Source organism: Phaethon aethereus (assembly GCF_964289735.1).
Source record: "Phaethon aethereus genome assembly, chromosome: 11".
In the NCBI taxonomy this organism is placed as follows: Eukaryota; Metazoa; Chordata; class Aves; order Phaethontiformes; family Phaethontidae; genus Phaethon; species Phaethon aethereus.
In genome coordinates this window covers 24,093,641-24,107,335 of record NC_138587.1, presented here as the reverse complement: position 1 = coordinate 24,107,335, position 13,695 = coordinate 24,093,641, and the positions used below count along the sequence as shown (strand labels likewise).

Below are 13,695 nucleotides of genomic sequence, written 5' to 3'. Positions count from 1 at the left end.
CTCCTCAGACTTGATCACGTTTCCCACAAAACTAAGAGGACTAACTTTTCGATTGCAGCCTAAACACTTATTTATATGGTGGGGGATGTTTGATTCAGATTTTCAGCACAGATTCTCTCTGTTTTTATGTGTAACAAATTATCTGAAGATATAAAAGGGAAAAGATAGCAATGTTTTGGAGTCAGCCAGAGGAGTTTTATATCTGCAGTTTGGAGCTCTGCAAGGTCTGGTAATCCCCAAACAGGAGCCATGGAGATGGGTTTGCTGCATTTTCAGATGAGGCTAAATTGGAGGAGAAGCCAATCTAAAATAGTCTCTACACTAAGTAAAATACTCTCTCCAGCACACTCAACCCCAGATGATAAATGTATTTGTCTACAAGAGCTGTATTGTGAATGCCTGAAAAAATTTCTGAGTCTGTAAGATGCTATCGGATTGCAAATGACTGACTGCAGAGAAATGAGACTTGCGAAAGTCTTTGGCAGCTGTGGTTATATTCTGTTCTACTTTAAGTGAAACAAAGAGTTACAGGAGGTTTTTTTCAGGGTAGGTTTGTCAAAGATTTTCCCAGGTACTTCTTTCCATCTGGTTGCTTCCAAAGACGATGGCAAGCTGTGTGGTTTGGCCCTTGTGCATCACCAAAAGATGCAGTCTGCACACTTGGGATTTGAAGAGGGTAATCCTCTGAGGAAAGCTGTAATAAAATTTGCAAAAATTAGCTACAGATAAGGTTGCTTTTGTTTCTTTGACCTGTAAGGTAGAGTAGTTAGGCTTATGTGATTGATCTATTGAGTGGGTCCATCTCTCAAGTCTTCAAAATTGTGGTCCAAAAATTACTTGTATTCCTCTTATCCAACTGCTTGTTTTAGGCAAAAATCTTCCCAAATTAATCTTAGTAATAAATGGCTGATTTTTGAAAGGTATGTGAGACCACTTGCCTCCTCCAGGAAGTTTAGTGAATTGGGCCTGTAGAAATACGGTTTTGTGCAATCCTGCAGTCAGCAAACACTGCTCAAGGTCAGAGTTGTACCTTCTGATTTGCTGTATGCTAATCTTTCACACTGGACACAGAGATGGTTTCACCAGACACCCAAACACTCCTATGTGCCAGATGTGCATTTACGTGCATTTTAACTTTTACAGGTGTGGTTTGTATTGTTCAGTATCTGTCTTTTCCCACCACTGAAGACCAGGAGGCCGCGAAGTTGGTGCTCTTGTAGATTGCTGTGCTACCCAGCTGTGGTGATGCTAACCTGGTGCGAGAGGGAGGATGTGAATGATTCGGGAGTCTGTGTTTAAAAGTTGAAGTCAGTATCGCAAGACACAGGAGGATGTCCCTGCTGGAAATGAGAGAGAGATGCCATGACTTCCTGAAAGCAGGAGGACACATCTGAAGAGGGGGAGCAGCTTTATCTCATTTTTGTGTAAACTGTTGCAAGCTGACATCTGTAGTTTCGTAAAGCTGAATCTTTCCAATCGACTGCAACCCTGATTTCTGGTAGTTTAACTCTTCTTAGAGAGTTGGTTTCAACCTCTACCTACTCAGAAATAACTGAAAAATAAAAAAATAAAAAAGACCCCAACACAACAAAAAGGCATCAGAAACTGCTCAGCAGTGCAGTTAGCTTCATCGCTATGGCTGGAGCAGCTCCGCACAGCGCTGTAGGGAAGGGCGTGTGTGCAGAGGTGGGTCTGCTGGTTTACTGACTCCAAGCCATTGTGCTCTGCACCATGGGCTGGCTGGAAACATATGCTACGTCTTCTCCAAGAAGTGGAATACGTTTGTCTCAGTGGAGTTGCTTGCCTGAATCCTTATGAGGATGGCTGCTTGTTCCACATGATTATTCCATGGTGCTTTATCACATTGTTATTCCACTCACTCCTCCCCTACAAGGGAAACTTTGTTTTGTTTGGCACAATGGCTTTTTGGCTTCGTTTAAGTTGGATGTGTGCTAAGTGCTGTCTCTGTAGGTAGCTTAGGAGACATCTCCTTGGGCTCTAGAGCCTCACATGGTGACATCAGGGGTCTTGTAATTTTAGGCTCTGGGGCCTCGTCTGCTAAATGTGATACTGGGTGCCCTTTAGCTTTTGTAACCCTAGATACTGAATGGCTTTCATGGGAAGTGTAGGGCATGTTACCGGCTGCATTGGACGGGCGTTGCGCGAGCAGTGTGCCCAGTTTGTTTGTGGAGCTGCTGTCACAGCTAACATTAAGGAGACCTGGCTCTGTGTGTATGCATTTAGAGCCACAGATAATAAAGATGTCTTCCGTTGCTCTGCGTACCCAGAGAAGCTCTGTGTACAACTCTAGCCATCTGGAGTATTGGTAATTAAGAATTTGGAAGACTCCTAAGCCTCATTTATCAAAGCAATAGCCAAGATGGCAAAGAATAATGATTAATCAGAGGATTCCTAATTAGATGTTATATTTCAATTTGCAGACTTAAGTAGACTGTTTTTTAAAGCACTGATGAAAGCCGGAGCCAACTGACTTTTTCTGTGGCAATAACCTGTACATATCTGAGGATTATATGGTAAATTATTATAGCTTGTACTTGTCTTGTACTGGCAACTTTAGAGAGATGGAAAATAATGCTTATCATGAAGAACAAGTAATGGTGGAAAAGCTGTGGGAAGGTCCCTTTATTGCTTCTAAGGGGTATTTTTGAAATGGAGCTATCTAGCAGGGAGGACTGAGGCAGAAAGCATCAGGTGCAGACATGGAGGCTGTCTCTACGGCATTTTTGGGCTGAACTCTGGGCAATAGCACTGGGAGCAAAGGCACTGTGATTCCTTAAAGAGAAAAATCGGCATTACTGTTGTTCCAAGGAAGGGGCTAACTCGCTCCCTGTGGAGAGGGAAGAAGCTCTGTCGCATGCTGTGAGCTGCATTGAGGGTGTGGGGTCCCTCCGCCTTGTCCTGAGCCACCACCAGGCAGTGGGGTCTGCCCCCTTAGCTGGGGTGGTAACGACTTACGAAAAAGCTTTAAAATCACTTTTCATGAAGGGTTAGGGTTGGTCATGCAGCAGCTATTGCTAGTGTTGGATTTTGCTAGACTGAAATATAGTATTAGAAATGGAGTGCAAACTAAAGACAAGAGGCTGAATTACACCGTTTTCTTCCCAGCATGAGCTGAGGTGGTTCTCACTAGAGCAGAAGGTGGCCCTGACCTTCTTGGATGGAGGGGATCAATGGTGCAGCGCTCCTGAACGCTGTCGTGTATTTCAGCTTGACAGTGAGAAATTTAATTTTTGATGAAATAGTGTGAGTTTTTTTCACCAGAAATGTAAACACTATTTTTAGTATTTTAAATTGAGGGTCAATGTAATGTAAAAATGCGACTGCAGTCTAGTTTCCCGATGCTTCTATTTAAAAAATACAAAGTAACTGACTTGTTCTGCCTTGGGCTCAGCATTGTGGTGACAACCACTGGAGGTGCTACTAGCATCTAACCGGGTTGGACTTGCCTTCCAGTGAAGGTACAACAACCACCTTATTCTTTAGATGGCCTCTAACCTTACTTCGGGTTACAGTGGGGCGCACATTCCCTCCGCTGTCCGGCGCAGGGAGCGGGTTACTTTGGTTTGCCATTGTAATATCTCCTTCCATTGTTTCTACTGTGTCCTAACACTGTCAAACTCTTGCCTGCTCACAGGATCTAAGATACATCTGAAGTCATAGCTGTTCAGTCAGGGGTGTTGGTAGTCTTTATTGGTATAGAAAACAGAAACGTTGCCTTTGAGACATTACTATTTTGTGTTAAGGTATTACGCATTATGCGTGTCTGTAGTGTAAGATTATTATACTTATTTTTTCAGTGACCTTTTATTCTACCTGACCATATTCTCATGGATTAATTGCTACTTTAGTTTTCCACCTTTCTTTTTACATATGTGCAACTGTATGCATATATATGGATAAAGTGGCAGTAATTTCCGAAGCCATTTCCCAGATGTACAAGGGAGCTCATTTCTTTGCCAGATTAGACATGCTTGTTACGACTTGTCACCTCTTTGCCCTTTCAGCCTGAATTCTGGAGTGTAAACATAAAAAAAAGTGGATATGTAACAGAAATAGAAAATGCATATTTTTCAAGAAACAGGTCCCAGACACATTCACTGTAGCTAACTTTGAAGTGACTTCCTGGTCAGCATATTTGCAGTGACCTTCATCCTGATGCCATAATCTCATTTTTCATGCGTAACTTGATGGTTTTTCTTAGTCAGATTTTTTTGTGTTTAATCATTCTGCCAAGTGATTTTGATGCAGACAATAGGCATATTCAGTGATGAAACATCAGTCTGTGACCTTCCCATGCAACTCCAGTCCAATGTTTTCCTACTGCACTGGAGAATGCCCAGCAGACCAGCTGTATCTGCCAGGGGTTCACAGCAACCTCGTTGGGTTTAGCAGCACAAACCTGTGCTTTAAAACAACCCACATGTTTATAGGCTTTGGTTTTCATATTGTTTCTTTTTCATAAATGTATTGAATGTTTTCTTGGCATTCGCAGGGTATATTCTATATTGCTTTTACAGATGGAATAAATTCTGTAGCTGTAGCACAGCAACAACAGACAAATAATGTTATGAATGTCATTGCATTGACTTTTTTTGTGTTCCAGATATCATCTTAGATTTGCAGATAATGTGCTCTAGCATTAAGATTGAGTACCATTTTGGAGTGAAATAGAGATGAGTTTATAACTGCACACAGTGATCTCGCTGCTGAATGTTGTGGAACAGCATCCTGACAAAACTGAGAACGCTGCATTCGCTTTGTTGACTTCAGAGAGTGTGTGGTAGGGTGGAATTTCAGTTGGAAACATGGTTTCAACTTTTCTGGAAGAAGGTTTTTTCCTTTTCTAGGAACTATGAGTCCAGAGACTACTTTCAGGTAGGAGGTGGAGTTTTAGTCCAAAGTAGACTATGCCTAGACTAGGAGGGCACCTCTGGGTGAAAGGAAAGTCTTTAGCAAAATTACTGACTGAAATGGGTCAGACTTAACGTTGACTTGTCTGGCATATGCTGTGCGTCTTATAAAGCATCATGTGTTACTCTTTTGAAAGTATGTTCTGCTGATGGAAGAAAGACGAGCGGCTATTTTTAGACCCCTGAAAAACACGCTTTGTGTTTTTGCCCCCAATGTGGAGGTTGAAATTGTAATGTCCTATATGTGCCTGACTGGACTCAAATATACTGGAGTGCAATATATTTCAAATCTAATCTCTTCAGAAAGAAGGTGGGGAGACTAAGGGGTGGTGAGGGATTCAAAGACAGTTATCCTGTTTGAGACAGAGAAATTCTCAAAAGGGATGTTATTTGATCTTCTCTGTTTGCTCTTAGATTATTTTATTTTTCTAGCATTTAAAGAATTTGTATGAAAATATCCTTATGCACCTTATGTCAACAAGTTAGCCCTGCATTTCAGATGCAGTGGTGTTGAATTTACTTTCGTTTATAAGATGTCTGTACAATTTTCAGACTGCTATGGATAATTCCTTAGCTAATATACTTTGAATTTTGGTGCTGTGTTTCCTTGGGAATGCTCAGGAAAAACAGATGGCTTTTGTATAAATGAATGAGATGAGTCCTTTGATTGCAAATAGAAACCTGTGTTTTGCATAAACCCCCTTCATTGTCAGGAGGCTTGTAAGCATCAGGGCACAGCGCTGTAGGGAGGGTTTGCAGCATTACAATGAGATGGCCTTGGAGATTTTAATGAAGAGTAAGGAGCGAAAGCATACTATAGCATATGAGCGTTGAGAAAACACTTCGGCAAAGCAGTTCTGCTCAGTACTTCACTCTGTATATTTTGTCCTTGTTTGTTTTAGCCATCTGTTCATAGCTTAGCTGTTCAGTAGATTAATACAATAGATCTTCAAAGAAGAGTCAGTATTCCTTCGAAAGATGTTGAAAGTAAAATGGTGTTTGGAGGAGTTATGTGTTGGTTTTGGGGTTGTTTTTTTTTTGGAAGCAATTTGTAAGGTCAAAAAATCAGGGTCAGTCATCAGGGATCTGGGAAATGAACCATTTTCAGGCAAACCTAATTTCTAGATGCCCAACATGTCCTGCCCTGCTCCATCCCAGTCATGTCAGAGTTCAGGTTCAACCATGTAACTGAAGATTGTTCATGAATTCGGGGAAAAGAAAATTAAATTGAGAGGTACTGTGATATGCCTTATGCTATTTGTGTCGTGTTCAGTTTGTGTTAAGATGCCCGTGAAGCGCTCTGCTATTATAAAAAGCAATTGGCAGATTCCCTTGAGTGCGTAGATATGTGAGCAATGTATTCCTCTAGGTAGTTTAAAGCTCTTCAGGTAGTATGGTGAAAATTGCCTCTACTGCTGCTTTGGTTTTTGTGGTTTTTTTTTTTTGTGGGTGTTTTTTTTTTTAGGGGGTCTGGGAGGGTGAGGGGTGTGTTCTGGTTTTTTTCCCAGTTAAATTGATACTGATGCACATTTGGGGGATATTTTTCAGTAAATATTAAGCCATAGCAGATGATGGTCTTTATGCATTCTTCCTCATAAGTGTCACTAAGATGGAAATCAGTGGTTTCCTACAGAAAACGGGAATGTTTGAAAATGTAGAGATTTGTCCTATTGCTTTCCATTGTGAATTACTGAAGATTCTTTCAAACTCCTCCCAGTCTGGGAACACAGTAGGCTCCTGTAGCTTTAGGATCTTGTAGAGGATTCATGCTAAAAACGTCTTTTGGTGGTACTTTGTTTTCTTTCATTTCTAATTCAGGTATTGAAGCTCTCTTACAAAACACTTGACACACTGCAATGTGCCTTTTGTTGTTTTAAGCAAGCCTGGGCTTTGGTAGGCTAGATACTCCTTATCACGTTGACACATTTTTCTAATACACAAAATTTGAACCCTCATCTCATAAGATTTATTTGGTTAAGCAAACCTAATTCTTTTTAGTGGGTCACAGCCAGCCAGCCACGTGTATGGATTATTTTTGTTTCGTTCCTACAAGAATGGTTCTTTTTGGATATCAACAGTTCTTCTCCTAGGCAAAACTGGAAAGCTGAGTCTTTGTAGGACTATTCCATGAGTATGTTTTTTTTTTTTCCCAGAATTTATCAATTACATATTTGACTCTCAAGTTTTACAAGAGAAAGGGAGTGCTTGACCTGAAATAAATAAATCCAAGTTTGAAGTTGAATCTGAGGCTTGAATGGCAACAGAACATTAATAAAAAGCTAAAAGTATAATCTGATGCTGCAGTATTCCGAAATTCTGAGAGATGCCAGCCCTCATTGAAATTCACCCCTAAAATTTATTCAAGACCAAATCCAGTGAAGTACTTGCAGACATTTTCTGCAATACACTTTATTTTTTTTATCCAAGGCAGCATTGGGTGAGTCAAATGCCCACTCTGTAGGACTTCAGGCCTCCTTGTCTGACACCGCATCGTCCATTATTTACTGTTCTTTCAGGATGAAACTTTAAAAGGGTTTGAATGGAGTTAAATGTCCAAATCCCATTCAGTTATATGCATAATCAGATTCTGTTTTTTTAGATAAAGGAAGTCATGTTTCCTTTTTATTCCACTTACTGACTTAATTGTAAATACTTGTGTCCTTAAGTAATAGGGTCTAATTGCAGAATCTGTTCCTGAATTAATTTTGGCAAATTTTCATCCATATACATCTTGTTTTAGTAGCTAGAGATGTTAAGCGTTTTTTAAAATGGAATAAATTTTTTTGTGATGTAAGCTGATCATCACAAATAAAAAGGATAACTTTTTGTGTTGACATTCCTGTCATCTGTACCTGAATATATACATGAAAAGTATTCATGGGAAATCTTCTGTTGAACTGAATGGGAACGAGTTGCCGCTGTTACAGATGCTGGGTACAGATGTTAGTTACTCCTGCGTTGTTCGACAAGGAGAGCAGTCTGGTGGCCCTGCTGGAGATGACGGCCGTTCCTAACGGAGCAGCCCTTCCCGCTGCCCACAGTCTGGCGTCAGGAGGAGTTGTCAGCCTGGGCTTTGAAACTGCACCGCTGCACGTGTGTGTTAACTGCCCTGGTGTTACCAGTAACTATTTTGTAGTAAATTTTGATTACGTGTACAGAAGGATGACAGAATATGTTATTTAGCCTGAGAACTTGCCTACTGCTGCTTCTACGGTCTCTATGTTGGTAAGATATATGTTATTTTAATTTAGGGGCTATATACCCTGAGAAAGATCACGCTGAGTTAAGATCTTGGTCCTGAAATGTTAGAAAGTAGGGAGAGAAGACCTATGACTGCCTTAGAAGCGTTTGTGCATTTCTTTTAAATCCCTCCATCCTCTTAAAGCAACCCCACCTAACCTGAAAGAAACGCAGACAACTCCTGTTGCGCCTCTGCGGAGCCGGAGCTCCCTGTGTGGAGCTGCGGGGTCTCTTCTGCAATGAGTGGTTGGGTTTTTTCCTTGAAAGGACATGCTCTCATAGGTTAACTTTTCCAAAACTAGAATTGAATACCATTCCCAGCCAAAATACTAACATTTGACAGAAAGTTAACTTGATATATAGGTTACACCTGCTGTGCCACTCATTCCCAGTAAGATTCTAACAATGTGCTGAGGAAATGCAAGAGCAGCACAGAGCTGTTGGGCATGTTCTTCTGCTCCCCTGCTTGGTTTTGGGGTTGGTTTTTGGGTGGGGTTTTTTTTTGGTGGGGGGGAGAGGGAGTTGGAGAGTGGAGACATAGAAAAGCAAAAGATTTGTGGGAAACAGGAATATAGACTGTTGCTGTGGGTCTTCCAAGGTATTTTGACTTATTCTTGAAACTGGCTATCTGAAGATTCAGTGTCTTGAGAGTTAAGGCAAAAAACATAAAAGGACTAATTTCAGAAAAGAACTATTTTGAAAATTTTAAATTGACTCTTTCTTGAATATTGTCTTCAGAGTCCACAGGATATAAAAATAAGGTTTGCAAAGGTTAGTAAAGAAATGGGGAGATTTGCTCTGTATATGGCTGAGTTCATGTACAAACTAGTGTGCTTATTCAGTTCATTTTTAAATTAAGACTAACAGCTTTAAAGTATTAGTTATTCCAAGGGTTGAATTGACTGTAAAACGTAGGAAAAATGTCCTTTAGTTAAGAGATATAATGTAATTCTTTAACTAAGTTGTTTTTCTCTGTCCATTTAGGGTATAAAGCCAGCAAGCTTTGAGAAAGTTACTGATCCTGAAATTAAGGAGATAATTGGGGAGTGCATTTGCAAAAATAAAGAAGAAAGGTTTGTTTCAAGCAATCAAGTTTTGCATTAAATAATGTGTATACAGAGATTTCAAAGCTGTCTGTAGATTTTTGTTCTGGCCTCTGGGTCCCCTCTATGCAGTACACATGCAGAGTGGAAATACAAATATAAATGATTGCCTGCTTTTCTGCCATATAAAGTCAGGTTAATAGAAAAAATCCAATTGTGTCCTTAACCTATCATCTTCAAAGAATAAGGTCAGAAAGCATCGTTGTGGACATGTGAGCAAGTGTATTCTAGCACATTCTGGCATAGCTGCAGTAAAATCTCACTTGGGAGGCTTTGCATGGAGCATCAAGTGTGGTGGAGGTCGACCACGAATGCGACGCAGTAGAGACGCACCGCAAGCTGTTCTAGCAGATTACACTGGCTCATTAGCCTCTGGATATGAAGGCAAATTGTGCCATGTTTCCAGCTTTGGTTTTAAAACCTAATCATCTTATACTGGCCTCTCTTAGATTAATGTGTCTACTGCTCAGTATTTCATAACTTTCACAAACATGGCTTTTAGGGACCTCAACTGATTACCCAGAGGGAACCTCTTTTTTAGTACTTGTTAAGCTGAGATACTCAAGAAAAGTTGAGCAAAGCTATAATCTGCATTTCTGTACATGCTTATGGTGTATGAATATTGCTGAAACTTTGTGAAATAGGAAACATCATTTTTTCATCAGTCCTCAGTAACACTAAAAATACTATGCCTTTTGTTAAGAACACAAGTTTGTTATGGGTGATCACCAAACATACTGTAAATGTTTTTGCCTTTAACAGTAATTTTTTGTCACAAACTTCTTTGAAAGTGCTTAAGACTTATTCTTAATATCCATTGCAGATATGAAATTAAAGATTTATTAAGCCATGCCTTTTTTGCTGAAGATACTGGGGTAAGAGTGGAACTTGCAGAAGAAGACCATGGTAGGAAATCCTCTATTGCCTTAAGACTCTGGGTAGAAGATCCTAAGAAACTGAAAGGAAAACCCAAAGATAATGGAGCCATTGAGTTTACTTTTGATCTGGAGAAGGAAACTCCTGATGATGTTGCACAAGAAATGGTAAAATAAATTTCTCCTGACAACAACAACAACAACAAAAAAAAAAAATATATATATATAAAAAGTAGTGCATAAACCTCAAAGGACAACAGGAATGAGTCTGGTAAAGTAACTTCCATTTAAACCATTCCAGGTGTCTAGTTTAAGCAGTTTGCATCGATTTTAGAATGAATGCTACAAGAAAGGGGTAAATGGGGAAGAACTAATAAGTGAAAAATATTGTTTGCCAGGTATGGAAACAATGCATGAAATGGCATTTCAAATAGCTTAGGGACCGTAGAGGTCTCTTCTACTTTTATATTTTGAAAACTCTTTTGCCAGTTTCTGTTAGCTGCTGAATGTCTTCAAATTTGTTTGGAATCTGTTTAGTTTCAGACAGCAGCTTGAAATTAGAAGAGTTCAAAAGTTCAATTGCACAATATTCTGCACTGAATTCTTCAAAACACTTCTTTCCATCTTTTCTGTCAGTGTTACTTAGGAGGAATGTATATGTGGAAAGTCTGTGGTCAGCCATAAGTAGGAAACTAGATTCAAGCCCACTGCGCAGAGTTAGGAATAAGCTTTGGGGTTTTTAGCTGCAAAGCTTAACTTTGTGAATTTCTGTATCTCTAACTTGTGGGGTTTTGTGGTTTTTTGTTCCTGTTTCACTATAGAGTCCTTGAACTTGTGTTTTAATGATGTCTTTACTGCAGTTGTTTAGGTTTTCAAATGTCATGGAAACATAGAATAAGTAAGCACTTAGTCAAGGGTCTGAATTTTCTTGTGCTTGCAGAAATGTTCCTATTATATCCTAAATCCCAAGGGATCCCATTTAATGATGTTGTCATCACCACTCCTGTTCTGCTTAGGAGGCACTCATTTTGGTAATGTTGCCTTACTATGCTTGGACTCATCACCATGTACGCCAAATTTAGTGGCAGAAATTTAGGCTCCTCTGTCTTGTAAAATAGCATGTCTTCATTAAACTTTAACCATTCTCTACAGAGGTGTAGGAATAAGAATTGTTTAAAAAATTGTGAATGCAGCAGGTTTTCAGTGCCTTCCCATTAAGCTTTGTCATGAAGAATCTACTGGGCATGTTAGTTAATACCCTAAAAGGTTCTCTGGACCTGTGTGGTTCTTGAGTAACTCCCTTCTGTCATTAGAATTTGCTGGATCATCGGTTCAGGAATGTCAGTAAGGTCTGAGGGCATAGGCAGTGGAAAGTACCCATATCCATCTGTAGCTGTATTTCAAGCTGCTTTGCACCTATTAATTTTAAACAGCAAAAATCTAAGCTGTAAAACTGTCTCATGTTTGGGCAAGAGCAAAGAAGGAAAACCTCTAGATTTCCATGTATGTAAGTGCTTCTACATCTGTAGTATATGCATGTTAAGAATGTAGGGAAAGCAGGCAAATCTCTAGTAGGTCATTATTAAACTGAAATTTATACCCTGTGCTGTAGGAGATTATGCAAACAAATAGCACAAAGATGAATTTCCATTTTATCTGTTGAGCAGTTGAATTTTGAGAAAGCCTGGTCCCCTTTTCAGTCAAATGTCTGCATTTGCCTCAGTGACAGGCTTTTTCTTTATAAAAAGTCAATCAATACTGACTGACTTTACCTTTTAAGACAAGTTAAATTTGAGATGAAATTCTTTTAACATCTTTTCCTTCATGACTTGCTGTGATATCAAGCATGGCAATTTGGGGAACTGTGTATACTAGAAAGGTTAAGGCAATAAATTCTGATTTAAGGGTAGTATGGTTTAGTCCAGTTGCATTGTTCAAAGACCATTTTACAAAGATGTTTGTTTCCTCTTTTGACTATTGCTAGTCTTTCTGGGAAAAATAAAGAACCTGTCTGCAGTCAAAGTTGCTCTCTTCTCAATGGATGTTAACTGGTGAATAAATTGACCAAATATATATTCAGGTCTTAGAAATTACATACCGTTTTAAAATGCATTAGGGATAGAAGTTTTATTCAAAAAAACCCAATTGAGCTTTTGAGTTCCTGTTCTTGTGAGGAATAAATATGTAATTCATGTTATTTCAAACTGATGTTTTCTCTGTTAGGAAGAGATTCAGTATGTGTGTGCGCGCACATGTGCATGCCTACCCACGTGCACATAATTTTGCTATGTTTGTGCCTCCTCTGCAGATTGACTCTGGATTTTTTCATGAAAATGATCTCAAGATAGTTGCAAAGTCAATACGTGACAGAGTAGCATTAATACTATGGAGAAGAGAGAGAATTTGGCCTAGGGTGCAGTCAGAGGAACGTCGGGACTCTGAATGTCTGGAGAAGTTGAAGACACCGCATGCACAGCAGGTCCAAGTCACCTATCTTTCTCACACTGGTCACCATGTCCTGTCTGAGTCAGAGGAGCCTGAGGCAGACCAGCATCCCTTTCAGCAAAACCTGCCCACCAGCGTCACATCTGTTGCATGTAAGTCTCGTGTTGGTTTGGGTACACACGGTGATGAATGTCCAAGGGTAAAAATCAAGGACAAGCGGAGCTCAGCGGTGAGATGAACTGCTCTGCAGGTTCTGAGCACGGTAGCTCAAAGAAAACAAGTGTCTTGGACAGATGTGTAACAATTTTCCTGAAACTTTATTTCTTTCAAAAACTATATTATATAGAGACTGCTCCTCCTTCAGTAGCAGTGAATGCGCAAAACTTAATATATTTGTAGGTAGAAAAGCAAGGACACCTGCTGCTAGACACAAAAAACACACGCTTTTTGTTCCAGATGGTGGGATCAACACTGTTTGTGTGAAACACAATTTCAGAGCCTGCAGAAGTTGAATTGGCACCAAACTGGTCAGAGCGACTGGTGGCTTTTTCAAATGATGTTGGCAATGTGGAGATTTTTATTCAAAAGCAGACCTTGCTGAAACCAAAGCACTGCAGTTTCTTGTGTTTTATGAGTTACTCTTGATGGCTTGCATGAGTTTCTTGTGAAGCCATACACAGGTCTACAGGAAAAAAAAAAAGATATCCATCTCTGAATGTTATATGACGTAATTCAAGATTTTGCAGTTTTGTGGGTAATCTCAACTGTGTTTTGGTCACACATGTTGGGAGCACCAGCCCTTGTGGGTTGACACTAATTATTATTGGGGTCCTTAGGTCACGGTGCAGGTGCTGTCTGTGTTCCTCCGGGCTCTCTACGTTGTCCTGAGCTCATGGGCTTGAAGCAAGGAGGTTGTTTGGTCTTCGTTATGTGGGGTCAGAGTAGGCAGTTGTTCTTGTATGTCAAGGCCCTGGTAGCTACAAGCTGATGATCTGCCAACTGTACCTTCAGCTGGGGGCTGATTCGAGAGTGATCACTGGGCTGTTTCAAGATGCATGGATTTATATCTTCTGGTTTAATTCCAAGCACTGGTTTTGGTCT

General features: G+C 40.0%; 1 protein-coding gene across 1 annotated transcript in view; it reads left to right on the top strand.

The window, feature by feature from the left end:
- WNK2 (WNK lysine deficient protein kinase 2) overlaps positions 1 to 13,695 on the top strand; it is a 96,955-nt gene that overhangs the window by 44,761 nt on the left and 38,499 nt on the right. The window contains exons 5-7 of the mRNA XM_082004712.1: positions 9,156 to 9,244; positions 10,098 to 10,317; positions 12,458 to 12,746. Coding sequence (XP_081860838.1) covers positions 9,156 to 9,244; positions 10,098 to 10,317; positions 12,458 to 12,746 — 598 coding nt within the window. The remainder of the gene's footprint in view (positions 1 to 9,155; positions 9,245 to 10,097; positions 10,318 to 12,457; positions 12,747 to 13,695) is intronic.